This window comes from Lonchura striata, chromosome 2, assembly GCF_046129695.1.
Source record: "Lonchura striata isolate bLonStr1 chromosome 2, bLonStr1.mat, whole genome shotgun sequence".
Lineage (NCBI taxonomy): Eukaryota > Metazoa > Chordata > Aves > Passeriformes > Estrildidae > Lonchura > Lonchura striata.
Genome location: NC_134604.1, coordinates 23,800,200 through 23,823,975, shown reverse-complemented (window position 1 = coordinate 23,823,975; position 23,776 = coordinate 23,800,200). Strand labels below are relative to the sequence as shown.

Sequence of the window (23,776 nt, the reverse complement as noted above, 5' to 3'; positions counted from 1 at the left end):
ACAATGCAGAAACAATGAGGTTTGAAATAGTAATTCTTAAACAGCAGAGCTGTTATTGAGACTGATGGAAAACCACACTTTTTTATACAGACAGGGTCCATTTGGTGGGAGGAAAGAAAAAGCTGAGATCAGAGAACAGCAGAGAGCTCGGATGCGTGCAGGAAAGAGTTAAGGCTGGAGGCATCCTCTCTGAAGTGCTCTGTGATGCTGTGCAGTGTTTCAGCCCCCAAGAGCCTTCCTCCTCCTCCCTCTCTGTGGCAGAGTGGGGAGGAGGCGGGTTCTGCTGAGCTGTTAAATCCTGAGAGAAGTTTCCCCCATTTCCAGTGGCCACCGTTGTCTGAGGCTGGTTCGGAGCAGGGCTGGGGTTGCCGTGAAATTTCTGGGACCGCGGCCAGCCAAGAAGAAAAAAAGACGAGTGTTTTACAATCGGCTTTTGTCAAAGTGTGGAGAAAGGGGAAAGGGAAGCGACTTTTTTTTTTTTTTTTTTTTTTTTTTTTTTTTTTTTTTTTTTTTTTTTTCTCCAGCATCACATTCCTGTGTTTTTCTTCAGCCTGGAAAATATATTAGTACGGTGCTTTCCTCTCTGGAAACAAAGGAGCCAAACAGGACTGAGGAAGCAAGGATTGAGAAGGTTTGGGAGGTTTACAAGAGAGGGACTTGGAGCAACCAGAAGTTCTCTTTTCTTAAAAGAAATCCCTGCCTGTGTGGGTAACCAGTACAGCAAAAATCCAGACCTGCAGGTAAATGGAGAAGCAGAGATCACAAAGGAAATTTCCGCTAACCTCATCCCACCTGTCAAGAAGGTGAAGAAGAAAGTTAAAAGACACATAACAGGCCCTGAAACCTGTAGGGTGCTTAAAGATAAATCACTGAACAACAGTAAAGCTGTATGGCACTGGTCTCCTTTTAAAGGAAAAAGACGTGAGAACTTGTCTCTGGCAGGGAAACGACCCTGAGAGGGTAAGTTTCAAGTCAAACTTTTGTCTTTCTGCTTCTCTGTATGGAACATTTCTCTGTGTGTCTTCGCATGTGTGTGTAGTGAGTGTGAGAGAAACGGGGAGAGTGAGAGGGAGAGAAGGATGCAGATCATGGTGTCATTTTAGATAGACAGTATTGTGTTACAGAAGGATGATCTCATTTTTTCATAAAGTGATCCATTCTGGTTTTTTTCCAAAAATAACTGCAAAACTTAGAAAGCCACTAGGGCAGGACCGAGGTGTAATCAAGCACTTATAAATCACACTAAATAGCCAGTCTGCGCTTTGCATTTTTAATCACTTGTGCAAGATATCATCATACTGTTAACATCTAATTTTTCTCCTCTCCTCCGCAGCACAGATTGCACAATGAACTGGAGGCCAGCTCTCAGCTTAGCCCTGCTGTGGGCAGCATGGTTAGTGTGTGGCTCTGAGAAGACACAGAGGCTAGTGGAAAGGGGGAGCCATGGAGTTAGTAAAGTGCCCCTGGCTTACAGAGCTGCAAGCAACCTCCTGAGAAGGTCTGGAGCATCCCTGAGGAATTCAAGCCCAAATCCTCGACACCCTGTAACCAAGAGGGATTCTTCAGCAGCTCCAAAACCACCTGCCAATCTCCTGCAAGGGGAAGCAGGTTCCCAGGCCAGGGGCACAGGGACCAGAATGAGATTGGTACAGAGACTCACAGCTGCAGCCAAATACCCCAAGTCCGAGATGATTAAGGATGAAGGGATATCCTCTGCAACCCAGTCACGAGGGATGCGTTTTCCTTCAGGGTCAAGTTCTCCCAATATCCTGGCCAGCTTTGCTGGGAAAAATCGGGTGTGGGTCATTTCTGCCCCCCATGCCTCTGAGGGCTACTACCGGCTCATGATGAGCCTGCTGAAAAATGATGTTTACTGTGAATTGGCTGAGAGGCACATCCAACAGATTGTGTTGTTCCATGAAGAGGGGGAAGAAGGGGGAAAAGTTAGAAGGATAACCAATGAAGGAAAAATCCTGGAACAGCCACTAGATCCTACCCTTATCCCTAAGATCATGAGCTTTCTGAAACTGGAGAAAGGGAAATTTGGGATGGTACTGTTGAAGAAAACCCTGCAAGTAGAGGAGCGGTATCCTTATCCAGTGAGGCTAGAGGCCATGTACGAAGTCATCGATCAGAACCCCATCCGAAAAATTGAAAAGGTGAGGCAGAAGGGTTTCATCCAGACGTGCAAAGCAGCTGGGGTGGAGGGGCAAGTGGTGGAGGAAGGCAATAATGGGGGCACCATGCAGCCTACCCCTGGCAGTGAACATGTCCAGGTGTCAGCAAGGAAGGAGGATCCAAGGAAGAACAATAATCAGCCAACAAGGACCAAAGCAGTGAGGAAACCAATGACAACCACAGTGGCCACTCCTCTGCCTACAGTAAGGACCTCCACCATCCCTCCCACCACCATGACTACTCGTGCCACTACCCATGCAGTGACAACAGCCAGCCAGTCTACAACAACAACTACACCCCTCCCCAGCACACAGCGGACCTGGACCACGAAGCCACATTCCACCACAGAGTACCACAGGCTGCCAGTAGACCCTGATGCCACCATGCCACGAGTCACAACCTCTGAGGACTTCTACTCTCCTGTGTGGAAAACAAACCGCAGGGACCGGCAGCGCGGCCACCAAGAGAAACAACTGGCAGCCACACGGAAACCAAGCAAGGCTGCCCGCTATGACAGTTTCACAGAACTCCCAACAGCTCCCTCCGTGCACTATACAAAGGCAAATGTGGGTAGATTTAAAGATAACAGAACTGACAGAAAGGACTTTAACCACAGGGACCTGAATGTCACACCTGGGCAACACAAACAAACTAAGACTAAACCACCAAAAAAGAAGACCCAAGAAAAGATACTCAGTAATGAGTATGAAGATAAATATGACCCGAGCAAGCCTGCTAGTTCCTATTTAGAGGAACAGTTTGCAGCGGGAAATATTCCCCCAAAGAAAGGAAAGGAATCAAAGAAGCATGACCGAATGGATAAACCTGAGAAGAAGAAGAAGAAGAAGGACAGACCTGACAAGCAGCAGAAGAGTGAGAAGCAATCCAAGAAGGTCAAAGCTGAAAAAAAAAGCAAGCAGGACAAAGACCGCAGTAAGAAGAAAAAGGGAAGCAGGACTGAGAATGAGGATTTTCCCAAGTCCAACAAGAAGACTTTCCTACAGCCTCCCAGGAAATCAGCAACTAACCTCCTGGAATATTTTGAAGGCAAGAGGAGACTCATTGTAAGTAATTCATACATCTGAATTTTATTACCTATATAAAGTCTTATCTCCCTCATAGTGGGAGTATGTGGGACTATAACTTTATAGAGGGTTTCTAGTACTTTTTTCTGGTGCTTTTGTCTTAAGAGGTAAAATTTTTAGACCTAAATGACTGTTTTCAACAGGTTTCACAGCCTCATATTGGAAATTTTACGTGCAGTATAAGAATCAGTCATCCAGAGATTAGGATAAAACCTGTTCCCTGCCATTTCCATGAGCCACCATAGAGCCATCAGATTATCTTGCTTCCAGTGGATATGTAGGTGTCAGGATTTGTATCATTATGATCAATAAAATGAGGTTCCAGTGTGGATTACATCCATTTGTCACCTTGGGGCACTTGCCAAAGTTACCATGTTTCAGTGGTCTGCCTGTCCTGCCAGCTGGTACACCTGCTTCATATTGGTGCTGGTGTCCTAAAGCTGGAAGCAAGCCAGATGGATTGGCAATACTAGTGCACATCTGACTGAGGATATGCACAAAGTCTTGTGATCAGGTGCCCTGAGGGATGGGGAATTTGGGATTAAGATTTGATGGGAATTTGGCATTCAGATCTCCTAGTCATCTTCAGAGATCCTGCACAAACTTTATTTCAGTTTGGGTTTTTCTCCTGCTGCTTGCATTAAACTGTAACATTCCAGTAAGTTTTCAAGCCTGAGAACTTCAACATGGTCTGGAGTTACTTGTCCCCAGGTTTTATAGCACTGTATGTTTCCCCAACTACTTATAAAAACCACTTCACCTGGGACAGGAAACAGTTTTAGTTGTAGAACAAATGCTTTTTCTGGCAGATGACACATATCCTGAAGGGTACACTTTGGAAAACAGTTCTTTAAAAATATTATTGTGGGAGCTGGTTTCTTGCAGTTATCCTACTGCAAGCTGGTCTGTTTCAGTTATTGTCCAATAGTCATTGTCACAAATGCCTTTGACTTTCTTGCTCCATATTCCAGTACAAATAGCTAAGGTGCCAAGCTAAGATGCCAAGTTAAGATTTCAACCATTGAAATGTAATAAATCATTCTGCTGATGATTCATGGGCCTGAAAACAAGGCAACTTTCTTCTCCCCATCTCCATTCTTCAAGGTGTAGGGAATATGCAGAACTAGCACTAGAAGTGGAAAAAAGCCATCTATTTGGAAAAAATGGAACTTGACTGAATTTTGCAAATAATGCCTATCAGTTACTTGTTAACTAATATTTAGCCAAAACAAAAGCTCAGGGAAACAAACTATGTAGAAGTTGGGATTCTTGAAATTGTGGTTTCCAAGAATGTATGTAGCATCAGGACAAATATAAGCAATCTTGAAAATAAAAGAGCCAAAAGTAAAGCTCACAGATGTCAGGCTGCTAATTCATAACACCACCACAATCCTGGCAACTTAAAGGATTAACTGAAATTTGAACCTTCTGATACTGGGCCACCTCACAGCTGGATCTCTGAGAAAAGAGATTGCACAATCTCAGGTTATAAGGCCAGAAGTCACTGAAGAAAAATGATTATGCCATGCTGCACCCACTTTTCCAGAATCTAATAACATCCTCAACTTGCTTACTCTGAAGCTCCCTTAAGAATAGATTTGGTTTGGTGATTAGTAAAAGCAGTGGCTGAACTCTGTTTTCTCATTGCCATGCACAGCACATGTGGAAAATAAAGAACTTCTCAAGCTTCTTTGAATCCACACATGTGCCTATTTGCATTCCTTCCAATCAAACTATTCAGTTCCCTTAAGGGAACAATCCTTACAATTAACTCTGTCATTCATGAGTCTTTAGACTCCCTCTCAAGAGAAATAGCCCACATTGCTGCAGAAGCAGCTCTACCCAGGTTATTCCCCACTGCTTTGCTGTACTTTTGTCTTTCAGACTGGCTTCCAAGGACATTGTTTCAGTCCTTTTCCAAACATCTTTTTAGAAGGACATGGGTCTTTAAGCTCTACATCATTAACAATTTCAGATTTCAGTGTGAATTTCAAACATCTGGAATTTTGAAGTCTATTATGGGTTAAGTTCAATTAATGACAAATACAGGTCTCAGGTGCAGAAACTGAAAAAAAACATGGGTTTTGAATCCAATAGCCTCACCTCTCTATAGTGGAGCTTTTGTTGCAGTCTTACAAATGTTTAGAAATTTTGGCCTTGTGAGTTTGGATTTTTTGTTTATTTCTCTGTGGTGATGAAATGCCAGCTGACAGTTTATTTGTAACACTCCACATGCACATATGCACACACACAAGCATGCATGCATGCAAACGAGAAACAGGAAGATAACCAGAGGACTGGAGCACCTCTCCTTTGGAAACAGGGTGAAAGAGTTGGGGTTGCTCACCCTGGAGAAGAAAAGGCTCCAGGGATACCTTATAGGAGCCTTCCAGTACCTAAAGAGAGCTTATAAAAAAGAGGGAGAGTGATAATTGTGGGTGCTGTATCCCTGTAAGTGTCCAAGGCCAGGCTGGATGGGACTTTGAACAACCTGGTCTAGTGGAAGGTGTCCCTGCCCCTGGCAAAAGGGTTGGAACAAGATGATGTTGAAGGTCCCTTCTCAGCCAAACCATCCTGTGATTCTGTGCTGCAAACACTGATAGAGACAGTGCACATACAGCCTGTGTTAAAACAGACCTGGAACAAAGCTTTGATTGGAAATTTGCTTTGTTTTACAAGATTTGATGAAGCAGATCAGATTCAGGCTTGACTCTGCATTCAGCTTATGACCTCCAAAACTAGGAGGAGACAATACAAACTAATGGTCTATTTTTCATCTCAGTCCTTAAGCCCTTCTCATAATCCTTTTCTTTTTTATTTGAATCTTTTTTATATGCATTTTAAAAGCAATGTGTTACATGCTGTAGCCCTGAAACCAAATCCTCTTTCTGTCTGTCACTCTCATTCACCTTCATGTCCTAAAGCTGTAGTCAAGCCAGGGGCCTTTGCATAAATGAGAGGCAAATTTTATAAGCCTAGAAACCTTTTTACATTGATGAACTGGATTTATAAAGAGTGTACAGTAAAAATTAGCCTTCAGGCTCCACAAACTCCAGAAGGAAGCAAGAAAATTATTACTCCTGTTTCAGATTAAAACATACATTTGTAATTTAAGGATTTTGGTGATTATTTGTGACCTTAAATCATAAAACTTGAGTCTATATTCCACCTCTCTTTGTATTTGGGGGATCAGTGGCAGGTGCTTGATTGCAGTTCACTGCTGCCAGTTAGAGTGATTACATTGCTAGAGCTGCAGCATTCCCAGGCATTTTCTGCTGCACCGAATCATTGAATGTTGTTATGCACACCCATTCCCTGGAATATTTTCACCTCAATCACTGATGAATGATCTGGGTCATATGCTCTAAATTTTTTAAAAATTAAATCTTTGCAATCCTTAGAAGGCTTTGAAGTAACCACTGTAGAATGTAGAGCTTTTTATATCTTTGTTGTTGTAATTGTTCCTCTTCCTTTTTGCCCACAGCTGTGCCTTCGTGCAAGTACAAGTCCCATAAGACATCAAAGTGGCTTAGAACAAAGAAAAGCAAAATCACTTATTTTCAGATGAGGTCACAGTGGCCTTAACAACTCCTCAAGGTTTTCCTAGATAGCCATCAGTTACATAAGTACTCATGTAGCCCTAGCTGTACTCATCCCTTGGCAGTCAAAACAGGCACAGGAGCCCCGCCTGGACCACAGGATGAGGGCAGAGCAGCTGCCCTGTGAATGAGTCAGACAACCACTGAAGGCTGTGAGGGAGACCTGGTGGGCCTGGCAGGCCAAGGGATAAAAGGAGAATATGTGGCTTTCTGCAAAATATCGTGATATTTCTTCTACCAGCATTGGGGTAGAAGCAACAGAGGAGCTGGTGCAACCAGCTGTACCTCCTTCCAAAGGTTTTCTTCTAGCTGGCTGAAAGTCTGAGTCAGGGTGGGCATGAAGGTACACTCCAAACAGAAATAAATAACAGCTTTATAGGAAAGAGAGCCCACTCTGCAGACAGCCACAAGTTCTCCTTCAGTAAAATAATCACCTGCTTCATTCCATATACTAAACAAACTCTTTTGTCTCTGCCACCAACCAGCTGATCACAACCCCCAAGGCGGACAACACCATGTACATACAGCAGCGAGACGAGTATCTGGAGAGCTTCTGCAAGATGGCAACCAGGAAGATCTCAGTCATCACAATTTTTGGCACCATGAACAACAGCAGCATGAAAATTGACCACTTCCAGCTAGGTTCATTTTCTTTTAATACTTTCTTTCTATCTCATGGGCACAATACAAATGGCAATGGAAAAAATCACCCCAGCTTGGGTCAAAATCTAAGACTATGCAGGACCTGAAAAGTAGCTCATGTAGACATATGTAGTGCCACCTTCTTCACATTCAGATTTTCCATGTAGACAGGTGACACTGGGCATCCATCTCTCTTAGGTAGGTTTGAACCAACTGTGTCAGTGTTCAGGTCCTGGGGAAGCACCCACCAAAGCCAGTGAAAACCTGTCCTTTTGCAACAATAGTGGCTGGACAAAGATTTCAGGTTGCAGTCCAGCAAAGCACTTAAGCTTAGGTATCTCTTGAATCACTGAATTATCTCATTTCTGTCCGAATCTAAAGGTTAACACCACTATGAGTGCTGTGCTTCATGAAACCAAGGAAGTACAAATTTTCTACAGTTCTATACTGCAAATAGAATAAAAGTTTCTAATTTTGCTTACAAGTCCACCACATCTTTCCCTTCACAGTTCATCTGGTTTTACCAAATCTTGGGAAAAGATGTGTGATGGAACAGAAAGCTCAGGAGCTGACCAGCTGCAGTGTGTTTCAGGTCTGGCATATAAATGGCCTGAGGATGACAGATTTTTGTCTGGCTTCCAGCTGTGCCTCTGCTACTCTCAGAGGGACAGGATCTAGCCTTGTGTCTCTGAGTGACAGTGAGTCACAAATCCTGCCAGACTGTCTAGTTGTGCACCTCCTTGACAAATCTGGAGCAGCGCAGGATTTTCCACATCAGGCCAAGGTTACTCAAGGTCACTTTTTGTGTACTTAGATCCATCTGCCTGTCAGTGGACTGTTTTGGATTATATTTAGCTCTAGTCTGGCTAATATTCAGATATTCACTGTGACATAGACCATAGTCTTTCAGCCTGTTCCAAACTTAACCTACATCCAAACTTTCTCCAAACCACATAAGTGCCTATAACAGCTGAGTTCCCGTATAAGGAATTAAATTGTTGAAGAAAAACAGATTTAGAAGGGTATAGGTTAAACCTTACATGAAGTTCACCTTACAACTTTGCCCAAAACACCAAATCCTGAGCTTTACAACAATACGCACAATACAAACAAAAAATACAAATATCTTTCTGTTCTACCTCCCCTTCTCCTCCACCCTTCCTGTTTGTATGGCCTCTTCAAGGCTCACTCTCTGTGAGCATCAGAGGCAGCAAAAGCTCCTAAGAAACATTTTGTCCACAGTATGTTTCTGTAGTGAGAAGCTTGAGTACCCAGCATGATGAGGTCTACTTGGAGTGCTGCATCTTGGGACTGAAATACAAAAGACAACAACAGAAATTTCAAACACATTTAGAAGTGGTCAGTGAAAGAGCTCAGTGACACTGGTCAAGATTAGCTCACAGTGATACCAGAGAAGATTTCCCACTTTCCCACTGGAATGACCCAAAAGCTGAGTGTCACTGCAGAGGTCTTCTCTTCAGCCCAAGTTAACAAATGTGATCTCTTTTCCCCATGAGAAACAGTGCTTTAATCAACTAAATATCAGCCCCTGGCTACCCATCCTATAATCAAAGCAAGCACCTAATCTATTAGGCCACTGCACTGCTAAAACAACCTCCTGGCCTTCTTTGTAACCTTGTTGGAATTATTTGTAAAGATAAATCATCTTCCCAGCCTGTCTAGCTACCGAAGTTATGTGGAGAAATGTTTCTTCATTCTTTCAGAGAAAAAGCAAAGAGAGCAAGGTCTTTGCACGTAGCAGCATAGCCTCAGCTCTGGTGGGTCTTCATGCAGATCCCAGATGTCCTTTATGAGGCAGGGGTCAGGGACAAGTAGTGGCTTGGAAGGAAACCAGACTTTCTAGACTTGGAAGGAAAGAAGCAATTAGATTAATTTCTTTTTTCTCCACAGAAATAATCTCCAAGTTTGAAAGGTAGGTCAGCCATTGTGGCATTATTTTTTTCCTTGATACAGAATTTTGTGTATCACTCTGTAATTTAATATTCTTCTTTTCATTTTAAGTTTTGAAAGAAAATCCCTTAAAAAGGAAAGTCTAAAGGGCTAGCTTCATATTGATATCTAGAGTTTCAAGCAGAAAGATGCCATAGGTCAGTTGGTCTAAGGGACTCCTGTACCTTAGCTGTTTTCCATCACATTTCACAATAACAACTTCTGCATTTTTCTATTTCCATCTAGGCCAATGAGATAGTCTTTGCTTTCAAACATGAACTTTTAGTCTATGTTTTAATGGTCCTACTTGTCATTAGTAATACATAAATCTCACTCATCAAGCACCTGAGGTAGGATTTATATATATCTATGAAGTGGATAACTAATTAGCACATCTAGCAATCTGCCCAATCAAAAGCTAATAGCATTGCTTGTAAATTCTTTATAAAATTTGAACTGAGGTACATGTAACAATGAAAACTCAAATTAGATATATAGCATCATAATTATAATGAAATTTTAATATTTTCTGGTTTGGCTGCTTTTTGTAAACAGTGGCTTCAAGGTGTGATACCTAAAGATCAGATTCTAATTCAGACATTTCCCCAAAATTTTTATTCAGAAGTTTTATTCAGTCTATACACAGGATGGACCTGCTGCAAAATTTGAATCAGATCAGTATGCTCCTTAAAAGCCATGTATTTTTAGAAAACTATTTTAAATGCTTTGCTGTATAATGACTAAAATCTTTCTTCTTGCTGTGTGCTTCACTTGGATCAATTAATCACATCTCTATTTGCTGACAGATAATTATGGAGCAAAGGACTGAAAAATTGTACTTGTGGATTTGACATTTTGATGACCTGCTGTATCTCTGACTTCAGGCAGGTCACTTAAGCCATGGCTGGGATTTCTAAGTGAGGAGATTAATATAACATTCACAGTGGTGTCACAGGGCATAGGCAAGAAGTGTTTGCAGGGAGCTCCTGGTGCCCAGGTAACATTTCATTTAGTGTGTGGTTCAGCCTGTCCTTAGCTCTCCAGGCCTACAATTGCATATGGAGGCTTGTTTCAGCACTGTTGTATAGGGCTGTGATGATGACATGGAGACTTTCAGGACTTGACTGCAATGCCCACTTGGTTCCACAGAATCTAAGGAACCTCAGGACCTCCACAGGCTTGCCTTCAAATCTCTGTCTTCAGAAGTCTTTTACTCATTGTTTCAGAATGTTTTCTTAGAGTGGACCACTGAGTAGGTACAAGTTGTACTCAAAACTAAGTTTTTGCCTGTCAGGCTGCTAGAATCAGCAAGCAGGAGGAAGGAGTGCCAAAGTGAGGTATGTAGATAGATATGCTGCCTGCACTGCAGCACTGAAGACACGTTTCTGGTTTCTTATAGCCACTACATGTAAATTTTTAAGACTGGTAAGGTTAACTCTACTGTCCTGGCCTACCTCAAGCTGTTCTAGATATATTTTACTGACCCAAATCACCTATGCCATTTCATTTCACATGGTGCATATTGTGAAAATTTCTGTTTTCAATTACAGAAGTGGCTACATTTCAGGAGCTGGTGAAATGATTAGTACATGCATATACATGTATGAGCATATTGAAAGAATCTCAAAGATCTTTCCAGGAAAAAGCAAGATTTCTCAAAAGAACATACAAATGATAAATAGTGCATGAGCCTTAGGATCAACTGATTTTCAAAGAGTGTTGGATTGGAAAACTAGACAGTTAAAAGTCTTATGAATGAAAAGTTCACACACATGGTTTGTAATACATTGAATATGCTTCTGAGAAATGAATTCTCCCTTTTCTTTTGAGGCAAAATTAAAGGCAGAGTGCTGTGTGATTCCATGACTATTTTTATTTCTCCTTTGCCTCACATTAAGATAATGAAAAGCCCATGAAAGTGATAGAAGATGAAGATCTTGTGGACCAGCAGCTCATCAGTGAGCTGAGGAAAGAGTATGGGATGACCTACAATGATTTCTTCATGGTGCTGACAGACACTGACATGAAGGTCAAGGTGAGGGTTTCAACTCCTTGAACTCAGCTCTCTTGAAAGAAAATGCAGTGAAAACATGTGAAAAAATTGAAAAATTTAGGAAATTACACTACACACTTCCATCTGAGGCACATAAGATACTGATGCAGGACCTGGTTATTGCTGGAGGACAAGCAAACTCAGGGGAACTCAGGAATTGTGTGTTTCTGCTGGAATGATGAGGTTCTGTTCCCCTCACCTGCGAGGGTTCTAATGTTGTACCTGGCATTCTAAAACACAGTTTGGCTGCTCAAGGGGATGACAGCACACTCCATAAGGACAATTCTCTAGTTGAATGGCCTTACAAAAGAATATAACAACTGCAATGTCCTGGCTTTATCACTTCGGGCAAATAATGAAAACATGCCACTTCCAAAAGGCAGTCTGACTGCAAAAACAATTATATTTTCCATTGTTTCTGATCTGGTTTAGGCCTTGTTGCCTGCATGCAAATTAGAATACTTTGATCACTAAATATCTTACAGTTCCGTGATACATGCAGAAAGGCCGCTCTTACAAGTATCCTCATACCCACCTGTCTTATTTTTTTTCTTAACAGCAATATTATGAAGTACCCATAGCAATGAAGTCTGTGTTTGATTTGATTGACACCTTCCAATCACGAATTAAAGACATGGAAAGACAGAAAAAAGAGGGCATTGTCTGCAAAGAAGATAAGAAGCAATCCCTTGAGAGCTTCTTATCCAGGTATCACTTTCTGTTCTTATCTGCTGATAGTTCTACTAATTATCTACTAATTATTATTATTGGGAAAATACCCATGTAACTATTTCTGGGATTTTTAAATATAGATTTCTCAGTATTTACAATGTTAAGCAAATACAGAGATGCAGACAGAGCTGAATGCAGTCTTGTATAGAATGCTGAAAGACAGGAAGCATGTTTCCTGAGGAACTAAATCTTCCTTGGACACTGATTTTCGGTGCCTCAGTTTCCCCATCATGACATGGAGATAATAAAACTGTTTGTATTAGAAGAGCAAATAAGGATTAATTCATAGATGTTAGCTCAATGTTTTGAATGTATGAAGCACAGTGATTATGTGTTTTAATCATCAACCATCCCAATCCCATTAATCCCATTCTAATCCCTTCCATGTAGTTCAAATCAGCAATTAATTCTCTCTAACTTCCTTCTTATCCTGCTTGAGATAACAGTTTGTCTTTGCCAGTATTAGTCATATTATTAAAGGTCTTGCAGATGTCTTTTGCAAAATGTTGGAGACCTTCTACAGAAAGACATTTTTGTTTATGTAATCTCTACATGCTGTGTTATTATTCTATCCTGAGACCTAAATTCCAGGCAATAAATTTATCTGGACTGTGGGCATTCAGACCCACAGGAGAGCTGTGCAGCTACAGCCTTCTCTCAATTATCACAGGATAACTGACATGAAATTAGGACTACCCCATCATTCTAGACCTTACCTGTTATGTTACAACTTCATCCTCCTCACCTACTATGAGAATCCATGGGAATACACTGTTAAATTAAAAATCAGCTTCAAAAATAAGCTTTAAAATAGGCTTTAAAAATAAGTGAGGCAGCATGGATTATGAAGAGGAGGAAAGGAGCAACAAGTAAATGAATAGGTTGTTGGTTCATAAACATTTTAAAATTCAATGGCTACTTCAACAGAAAGAAAATCTTTAACAAGATCCACCCCACCTACCTCACCACCTCCTGTTTAGGTCCCAGTGATTCATCCTTGAAACCACCAAGAAAAACCACAGTTTGGAAACAGCTGATCAGAACAAGAAAGATCTTGTATACTGGAAAGGGACAGGCCCCAAATCCTTCTTTGCTTGGAAACAGCCCTAGTAATAAACACAGATTAGAAAACTGGGCACAAAAAATGCAGAATGTTGCATCTATAAACAGAACTGCTGCTGCACAGAATGCATTTGTTGTCTGTGAAACAAGCATCAGGCTTTAAATATCGGGTGGACTTCTCTAGCCACATTAACTGGTCAGGTTCCCAGTAAAATTAATTCCAGCTTTGTCCAATAGCATGTTCCCAGTTGAACAAGAACCCCGGCATAATCTCCCTGGTGTTCCTTGCAGAGCTCAGTTATAATAAGGCAAATATTGTTCTTAACAAATCTGCCTGCTGTGAAAGGAGACCATGAGAGCTTGAGTAATGCTTAAAAGCCACATGTAGCAGGAGGAAAACCTTAAATCTGGGGGTGAGTCCACTAAGATCTAGACACTGGCTCTGCTGCTCTCTGGGCTCACACATCAGAACACAATGCAAAAAAGGTAGAGGAGGACGAAAGGATCCACAAAGAGAAAGGTCTGGCTTGTCAGGAGTATTGGCCCATGGCTTCTGATGTCAGAAATAAAGCAGAAATCTGTACATCATTGTTGGCAAACTAACAGCTGTGAAGGACCAACTGAATTAATTTGTAAGATATAGTCCCAGATAAGCACACCAAGTGCTCCTTGGGCAGGGGCAAAAACAGCTTGAATGGCTTTCAACACTTTTCAGCTCTGTGTAACTCCCAAAGAGATACTTAAAAAAACAAACAAACAAAAACAAACAAACAAACAAAACCTCTGAAAAACCAGAAAGAAATGTAAAAGTATCTTAAAGTGACTTGAAGTTTTTCCCTAGGCAAGATATGATCCAATGGCCACATTCTGACTCACTGTTAATAGGTAATCATGTGCTTTTCTATACAAAATAGCACAAAGATTATTTTGTTCCCCATTTGCAGAATAACAACACAAAATTCCCCTCCTTTTCTTCACATCACATATGCTTCTCATTCCTATTCAGTTAACTGTACATGCACATACACGCTTCTTTGCTGTTCCACCTGAGAAAGATGAAAATTGAGGAGGTTTGTTTTTCAAGGATTTACTTTTCTAATTGTAAAAAGACATCAGTATTGATCAACAAGCAAAGACATCAGCATGCGCTGCTCTTTTAACAACTTCTTCTCTGATTTAGAGCAAGTCCCACCTTAATCTTCAGTTTCTCTTAAGTGAAGCAGAATTGACCCTTTGCATTAGCCTTCATTTTGAGATCTTCACATGGTACAGCAGAAAAGCAGGCTATTATTATAACAGAGTAACATCTGCATCCATTTAAAAGATCATTTCCTGCTGTAAAAATATCTCTGCAGCTTTGCAAATTCCTACAAATCTGATTTATTTAGGTTAAGTGAAGAAGTACCTACATTTAGAAAAACAAGTTGTTGAGAGAGTATTAAAAACCTCTAGAGGTTAGAATTTTTAAAAATTTCAAGTGTCCTTATGGCATTGCCTTTACTTGACAGGAAATAAAGGAGATCCTTATGCAAAATCTTGGGTAGATGGTGCAGTCCCTATTAAAGAAAAATTCCAAGATTTATCTTATTGCCCCATGTATGCCCTATACAGCCACAGGCTGACACGACCACACGCTTACAAACAAGCTGATTTAGAGCCATGTTGAAGGTATTTTGAGCAAACGTGGTGCAGGAAAGAAAAAAGAGGTCAGTGATTATTTACACAGAAGTTTGAGTTATGTCTGAAATGAAGATCCACCCTAATTCTCAGACAGCCCTTGGACTTCAAAATAACTGCAGTTCCAGCAGTGGTGAATGACGTAAAAGCTAAATGCCTCGTAGGAATTCCACAGGAATCCTTCTCTCATGAATATCACTTCTCAGTACTGCTGTAACTACTGAAGGGCTTTGAGCAAAGATCATAAATTTACAGTGTTTGGTGAAGCAGCAGCACTGCAGGTGTTTCTTTGAAAGTTTTGGAGCTATAAAATTCAAAACAAACTGTAAAATTCAAAAAAAGTTTATCATCTCCCAGTGATGGGCAGAACTGGGAAGATTTCCCATCCAGTTACTACTTAGAAGTTGTGAGAGATATGATATATATCAGCCTACAGAAAACAGAAATGCTGAGAGGACTTGAGTCCCGTGTCACGACCATGCCTGGCCACACTCTCTTTTCAGGTTCCGATGGAGAAGGCGCCTGGTGGTGATCTCTGCTCCCAGTGATGAAGATTGGGCTTATTCCCAGCAGCTTGCTGCTCTTAGTGGACAAGCCTGCAATTTTGGTGAGTAGGAAGGAATTATATTCTCGTTCCCCCAAACCATATCCTTCCTGGTGATGTCATCATATGGTTCCTTTGCTCATGTTTGAACCTGGACAGTCTGAGGAGTCTGACAACTGAAAACTTTCCTCCAGATCCAAAAGGAAGATTGTGTTAAACAGGTAGCACAGCACAGTGCCAGCTAACGCAGCTAAACAAAGCATTCCCTGGAATAATTTCTGAAACTTACACTAATGTAGCAGAAAATGCTAACACTCCAAAGCTTCTCTTCAGGCTTGTACTTCAGGAGATTAATAGTTGTTTTGGGGCTTTTTTGTACTGCACAACTTAACAATATGAGGAAAATGCTTTGGTAAGGGCAGATCCTTTAAAATCCAACTGAGAACTGGGCCAGGCATCAGGGTTTTTCTTTTCCTTACTGCTTCATTGCCAAAATCTGCAAAAAAATTAATGGAATCTATTTCAATCCAATAAAGGCCCTCCCACACCCATAACTGGGTATTTAAGGTCCACCTACATAGGGGAGAGAGAAGGGCTTCTCCAGGAGACAATTAAGGGCAAGACCCAGAGGCACTCCTCTGTCTTCATGTCAGGAAGTGCAGAGAGATTATTCCTTAAGTTCCTAGCAATGCACACACCATACAGGGTCTAGACTACTTCAATAGAATGAAACAGATCCCTTTCAATAGCTGCTATTTCAATGCATTTCAATTGCACCAGAAGGGAGATCTGCACAGTATGATTGTTTATTCATAATCACCTGGTTTGCATTCAGAGCATCAGCATCACCTCATCTGGAAAGTGCCAAAGTAAACTGTGGCATGGGCCACTGCAAAATGCTTTCTGAAAATGTAGTCAAAACAGTTGAGTATTCCCACCCTTTAGTAGGGACAGCTCAAACATAACCCAGTGACTTTCTAAAGCCTTTGTCAATGGGTGTTTTAACTAAGTGGTACGTATCCAAGCACCTTACCTCCAAGTTATAAAAGCAGTTACATCAAAGATTTTGCCGATTGTACTGACTCATGTTACATGAAGAGTTTCTGCTGTCCCTAAGGTCTTTCTTCAAAGCAGAGGCAACAGTCCAAGCCTTTGTGTAGGACAAATGGAAGAAATGAGTATTTGTCATAAGCTATTCCTTGCAGTCATTCAGAGTTTAACTGGCATAGGTTACGTTCCCTCTAAAGAATTTTTTGCTGTGTGCATGATAAGTAAAAGCTTTACTAGTCAAGAAAACAGTACAGGAATATTCTGGAGTTGGAGAATTGCCTCTGCAATTTACTGGTGATTCTGATGCTTGTATCTCTATGCTACAGAACCACATCACCATGCTGTTGTCCTTGGAACAGCTGTACGTAACTCTATCACATTTACTCAACACATCAGCTTATCCTTATGTTTGGGACAGATGATGTGACTGGCAGGGACTCAATAGAATCAGTAATTCTCCTGAAGGGCTGGTGGAGACTGGGGCCTAATGTAGCAAGCACAGACCTGGCTGATTAAACTGAGATCTGCCCAAAGATAAGCACAAAGATTTGGTCTGACCCAAAACCTTCTTCATTTCCTACACAGGTCTGCGCCACATAACTATCCTCAAATTGCTGGGAGCTGGAGAAGACATTGGAGGTGTCTTAGAGCTGTATCCAATTAATGGTAAGTGATTGTTTCCAGTTTCTTCAGTACTACCCATGAAGGGCATTATACAGCACTGAGTACTTCTTTGCTCTAATTTCTTTAGAGGAATGATTATGACTGCTTTCCTCTTTTGTTTCTTTTAAGAAATAAGATGAGACAAAAACAAACAGAAAGCTTTCTTGATGTTTCTGCGCTAGATATTTCATGGGTTCTTCAGGAAAAAAATAAGCACAAATATCTGAAGTTCATCTCAGATTTTGATTTCCTGCTTAAACTTACAGTCCTCAGAACACTCTCCTGGCAGCCTTGCTGTCAAAGACAGGGATGTCTGTGCCTTTTTACATGCTCAAGAGTTTGCAGGGCTAATAGAACACACAATGAGCAGATTCTCCTTTACGGATCCCTCATTAATATTCATAGAATGGCTTAGAGCAAATAGGATCTCTTAAAGATGATCTAGTTCTAAACCACTGCCATGGGCTGGGACATCTTTCACTTTATCAGGTTGCTCAAAGCCCCATCTAACCTATCTTTGAACACTTCCAGGGACAGAGCATCCATATGGGCAACCTGCTCCTGGGTCACACCACCCATATTCTAAAACACCTCTTCCTTATATCTAATTTAAATTTACCCTGTTTCTGTGAAAAATTAATAGCCCTTGTTCTGTCTCTGGACACTGTTAAAAAGTCTTTCTCCATCTTTCTTATAAGCTCTCTTTAGTATTCCACTTGCATCCCAGCAGGCTCTTCCAGGCAGATCCTTAAGAGTTCTATTGCCAAATGCTGTGGTTTCCGCTGCTACCTAATCCAAACAACTGCTTCAATCAGTGAAGGGACAAAAACAGAAAGCAGCTTATTTATCTCATCTGTGCTCCAACTGCTCTCTGCATGGAAGAATTCTAGTCCTTCTACAGCACAGGAACATTAAGTCCATGTATGAGGAAAAAATAAACAGAGGAAGCTGATGTCAGACTTCTTCCATCAACACTCTTGCAGCCCTCACTGATTTTTCACTGGAGGCTTCATTATTTATAGTTCCTGTTTGTTAAGATCAACAGATCTTTGTCTCATCTTCCCTTGAATTGATGTTGACTTCTAGCACATGTTCTACTGTGAGAACTTCTAGAGAGGTACCTTTTATTTGGCACCTATTCCTTTATTTAAGTCCTCTTATTTCTTGTGTGGGGAAAAAGGTGAATATTTAATCCCTATCCATCCCTGCAGTGACACTGACATTCACACCCACCTTGCTTCTGCTTCAACCATGCTATCAAAGGACCTTTTGAAGTCTTCTGACATAGCATTTGTCAGCCAAGCCACCCTTAACCAGCTGCTTGCTGACCTCTTCCAGAGAACCTCAAGTTTGTAAGGCAGGGTGCCACTGTGTAAGTCATGTTGCCAAGCTAACTATGAATATATGTGCCCACTGACCTTAGTTTACTTACTGTTTTACAGTTTCTACTTTTACCCAACACAGACTTCACACTTAAAAGCCCAGAGTTCACCAGATTTACCCTAGAACATATACATTGAAGAGGAAATTACATCTACCACATTCCATACCTCACATATCATGACAGTTCAAGAGTGAGGCTCTATAGACTCTATGTCCTGCAATACTTCTCTCACACTTCAATTCTTTTAATTTCTTTCACTGTTTTCCACATATGCCTTCTGCAATACATAAACTGGTGACCCAAACTACAAAGACATCAAAGAAATTAATTGACTTGGGATGACAAAAGATGTACCACACTATAGTAGCTTCAGGCTAGAGAATAAGGATGAGTTTACAAAACTTAAAAAAGCTGATAAAAATACATCCTTAGTTCACAGTAATTTCATTTTGGATCCAGGAAATTGATCTGAACTTGCAAGTTACAAGAATCTTATATTGACAAATCTTGGGCTATAGCCTCTCCTGTTGCTATTTTTTTTTACCTAGAAACCATCATGATTGCCTAAACAAAACATTAATGTTGATTTTATGTGATCACTTCCTAGGAAGCTCAACTGTAGACCGAGAAGACATCCCAGCTAATTTGGTGAAAGACATTCGGAATTATTTCCAAATTAGCCCAGAATATTTCTCCATGCTTCTAGTGGGGAAAGATGGCAATGTCAAATCCTGGTATCCTTCTCCCATGTGGTCTATGGCGATTGTGTATGACCTGATTGATTCCATGCAGCTCCGGCGCCAGGAAATGACAATCCAGCAGTCGCTGGGCATGCAGTGCCCTGATGATGAGTATGGTGGCTATGGCTACCACAGCTACCACCAGGGCTACCAGGAAGGCTACCAAGATGACTACCGTCACCATGGAAGTTACCACCATGGGTATCCATACTGAGCACAGTGACTTAGCCTCTGGCTGCCCCCATGCCTGTCTTCCAATAACTATCAAGCAATAGGTGGCCAGTTGCAGAAAATCTTCCCAGGCCACCTAGATATTCATGCCTTGTTCTTCTACTGTTCAATCAAGGGACTGTGGTCATTTGCCTTCTCAAAAAAATGCAGAAGCCTTTACAGTGAAGCAATTCAAACCAGTAGCATTGAAGCTTTAAACAATAAAAACGCCTTTACAATTTTAAACCTTTATAAAACAAAGGCCATCTGCCGGTGCTGTTTGTATTAAAACCAAACAAAAAAAAATCCCACAGCCCCAGCCCATGGGCACTACAGTAGGGTAGGAAGCAAACAGTCCAACAATGTGCTTTTTACTACTTTTTCTAAGGAGAAAAGTATATTTATTGGAAAGTGACATTTCATTATGCCTATAAAGAGAAACAAAAAAACACACTTCGGATCTCTCCCAGAAAAGGAAAACTGAAGAAAGAAGCATGGGGCACACTCTTTAATAATAACAATAGTAATAAATTTTTTTTGAAACACCATGTTTAAAAAGACAGCATCCCTTCTACGGTGCATTACCATTGTAATTAGCTGACTTTATGAATGAAAATTATATTTATGGCTATGGCAGAACTTGTTCCAATATAATACAATGTAAAATTCTTAACTACATAGCTTACTGCATGGCTATTTATTCTTTCAGTTGGGGTCCATGTTCTCTTGGGTCCTGCCCACCTCACTGTTAAATCCAAGTTAATGAGAGCTAAGTGGAAACACCAACCAGAGTTAGCACTGTCTGAAACACAGAAATCTGAAAAGCATTATTTTCATTAGAAAAAGAAATCTCATTCAAGTATATTTTCAATGAGTTGTAACTAGCTCTCTATAATAATGCTTTTAATTAAACTGTTACTCTAAATTTCAAATTTTCTTTTACCTCTTCTTCTCATACCCTTACCTATAAATGTGATTTGGATTAAATGTTTATAAAAGTATTTGAGATTAATTTAATCTGATAAACCATCTCTATTTCTGCCACACTATCAGAAAAGTTTTTTTTCCTCCCTTCTCATTGATGTCTTTGGACATTGGAGCACCACCCTACCCTACTGAAATCAGTGGCAGGAACTGAATGCATGGCCATGGTTTCAACCATACATAGTCATGATTTCCAGCCATTTGGGTTAGATTTCTAAACATTAAAGATGGAGCAGAAACATTAAAGATGCAGCAGAAAGATGACAGAATATCTTTAAGTGCAGATACCATGTTAGCCTTTATAATGGCACATTGGTCACTTCTGATGTTGAAGATGTGATCAGTCACATTTCTTTTTATAACCCATGATGTGGGTGCACATCACATATATATGCACACAACAGGGCACTGGTACTGGCTATTGCCATCACAGAAGTAGCAGAGGAACAGGGAGAAGCTACAGCTCCAATGTGGCCAGAGCATGCTCTGCATTTTGACTTCTGGCATTTTCCTCAATTTTTTTCCCTGGATGAAAACAAAACTGGCTAAAGCAACAAGTCCACTTAAAAAATAAATGCTTTCTTTAGAAACATAAGTAACAAAGGGTCAGGCATTACTTGCCCTTCTGAAAAGCAGACAAATGGTCGTAAGGCCTTAGCTTTACAAGCCTGGTCACTTTCTGTAGCAGGCTGCCCTCCCTAGCACAGGGTCTGACTAGTGCAGGGTACAAGTCCTGACTTACCTTTCTCAGCTGACTAGAGCTAACTGGGGGAAGGATTTAACAGAATGATTTTGAGAGGACTGCTACCTGCAGAGAGCTTCTGAGCTCTCAGTTGTAGCGAGCTCTGCCACTGCACGGCGGTTTAGGTGAATGGAAACAAGAGATTTCTGAAGGCTGCTCTTGTGGTACAAGGTTTATTGGGGTTGCAGAAAGGTCCTGCCTCGAGCTGCCAGATGCAGCACGTGGCGAGGCTTGAGAGGATGGGGGAGGGGAGAGACAAAAGGATGCTCTAGGAGAGGGGGAGTTCCAAGAGGAGGGGAAGTAAGTTCCAAGAGGAGGGGAAGTTCCAAGAGGACATGTGGCTCCTCGGAGACCCCTTATCAGGGGGCTTCAAGGTGGGCTGAATAAGGCTTAGGCCAATGGGGTTACAGGCACTGATGTTTTAGGGGAGGGATACAGGTGCGGGGTGAACCATACATCTTTTGGGGGGTGAGATGGAACAGTCCACTTGACCCCTGGACCCATCCATAGGCAGGGGCATTGTCTGGCTAGCAGGGTGGACTGTTTTTATCTTGGCTGTATTATTTATGAATCATTACATTTATCCATCCTCTCCAACACTCAAGTGATGATAGCACTTCCGCAGCTGAAAGCAGTAGACAGAGAAATTCAAAAAAAACAAAAAAAAAAATCACAGGATGGAAGGGTTTATAGAAGAAAATGGAATGCCCTATAGCTTACTTTTAGAAAACAAGAACTCATTGCATCACTGTATCAAGGTCAGCTGCCTGACTTTCCTTGCCTAAAGAAAAAGCAGAGGAAAATATACCAGGCACCTCCTGTAGACAGAAAAACCCGCTTGGAGCATTTTCTTTCAGGTGTTCATTTAAACTTTCCTGTAATCTTGTTTTCATGTAAACTCTTTAAATGAAAGCCCTTTTAATTCACACTACAAATCACATAAATTAAATGTCCCGTGCTGCAAGAGTTAACTTACATTAAAAATAGTGCAGTACCTGATCCAAATGGCCATTTTTTTATACCTCTGTCTGAAATTCAAAGTCAAATTATGCAAGTACCAAACCCAGCCTAGGCATTCAGTGGGAGTTGCATTAAAAAGACAACTCCAAACAAGTTGTCCACTTATCAAGGGAGGTAGGGATGGGCTCTTAACCAAAACCAAATATCCAAATATTCATAGAATATTTAGAAGACTCTGCATTATTCTACATTCTGGTGCCTATTTCTGCCTTCATTACAAAATGATACGAAATCACCAGAAACTTATAGCAATGATTTAAAATCCTGATTTTGCAACCCATTTTTCCCTATGGAAAACTAAAAGCAAAGCCAGAAGGAGCACCAAGCCAAAATATTTTTTCAATTACAACATGTAGTTATCTTGCATGCTGTAAGCATTCAGGAGTTACATTTCTCCAAATGAAGACTTCATTTGGCAAAACAAATTAAATCCAGATCACTGGATCTATCCCTGCAGCATCACTCCAAGAACAGACTTACTGAGATTAAGGTCCTATTTCAACATACCTTAGTGGGAAGATTCTACATGATACAGAAAATCTTTTTCCCTATACATATTTATGGCTTTTGATTCAGCTCCAAGAGGGCTGTTTTCATCCACAGCCTGTCTTTGAAGCTGCTACATTCACAAAATAGATGAAATTAACCAAAATAAATACTTCTTTAATTGACTTGTTACAAGCTAGAGAAACACAAACACACCTCTCTTCCTGGGATGTTTTATGAACTATTTCCTCAAAGCTGGAGGGAGGAACATAACACCCTCAGCAGCAATTCAGTTCAAACATTTGTAAATCTGGGCTCTAAATGAAAGCTTAATATGAGCACTCTGCCCAATGTATTCATTACAGGCTATGTGCCAAACTAATGCTGCTCTCCAAAAACATGCTCATAAATTTTCCTATTGTAATTTTGAGTGAATATAAGTTAAGCTTTCCAACATGGAGTAGCTTCCATATAATGGACATACTTAATCACGCGAGGTTTCACATGATCTGTCTGAAACATGTAACTTCATAGAATTGCTCCCCCTTGCTCACCAGGGCTGCCCTCCAGCTGACAATTGTTCACAGTCACTTCCTCTAAAAAATCTCATCTATACACTGAATTTTACCATTGCCATGGATAGCACAGTTGCAAATATTTGCATGTTATGCTTTGGCTTACTATTTACTCTATGTTACTGCTAAGTGGATGCAAATCCTTACCCATTTTAAGACATCAGTTAACATTCCTGTTGCTGCAAAGGGGATATACAGTTCTCCTCCATTATAATAAGAAACCTGCCTGGCCATCCAGCATCTCTCTCTGAGACCTCCAACCTGAAGACAACAGAAGGACTTCTACATGATAGAGAGAACCAAATCCGCAGAATGAGTAAAAATGTGGATCATGCAATATAGACTTTGGCAAATAAGTCAAGCATGATAGCACTGGAGAAATTCACAGAAAGGAAAATCA

General features: G+C 40.9%; 1 protein-coding gene across 2 annotated transcripts; it reads left to right on the top strand.

Annotated features, from left to right (window-relative positions):
* Positions 1-508: 508 nt before the first annotated feature.
* On the top strand, positions 509-20,501 carry CCDC80 (coiled-coil domain containing 80). 2 transcript variants are annotated; one of them, XM_021548887.2, is made up of 8 exons: positions 509-960; positions 1,339-3,242; positions 7,348-7,504; positions 11,353-11,489; positions 12,067-12,215; positions 15,482-15,585; positions 17,158-17,238; positions 19,227-20,501. In XM_021548887.2, the coding sequence occupies exons 2-8, from the start codon at positions 1,347-1,349 to the stop codon at positions 19,571-19,573; spliced, it is 2,871 nt and encodes a 956-aa protein (XP_021404562.1). In that variant the 5' UTR covers positions 509-960; positions 1,339-1,346; the 3' UTR covers positions 19,574-20,501. The 2 variants fall into 2 exon arrangements, with proteins under 2 accessions (XP_021404562.1, XP_021404561.1); XM_021548886.2 differs by having other exon boundaries at positions 1,334-3,242.
* The last annotated feature ends 3,275 nt before the right edge of the window (positions 20,502-23,776 follow it).

Bases quoted from the DNA above. Each gene is read 5' to 3' on its own strand.
- CCDC80 (XM_021548887.2), top strand. From the start codon at position 1,347: ATGAACTGGAGGCCAGCTCTCAGCTTAGCCCTGCTGTGGGCAGCATGG. The intron at 12,216-15,481 runs GTATCACTTTCT...CTCTCTTTTCAG, and splicing joins CTTGAGAGCTTCTTATCCAG to GTTCCGATGGAGAAGGCGCC. The intron at 15,586-17,157 runs GTGAGTAGGAAG...TTTCCTACACAG, and splicing joins TGGACAAGCCTGCAATTTTG to GTCTGCGCCACATAACTATC.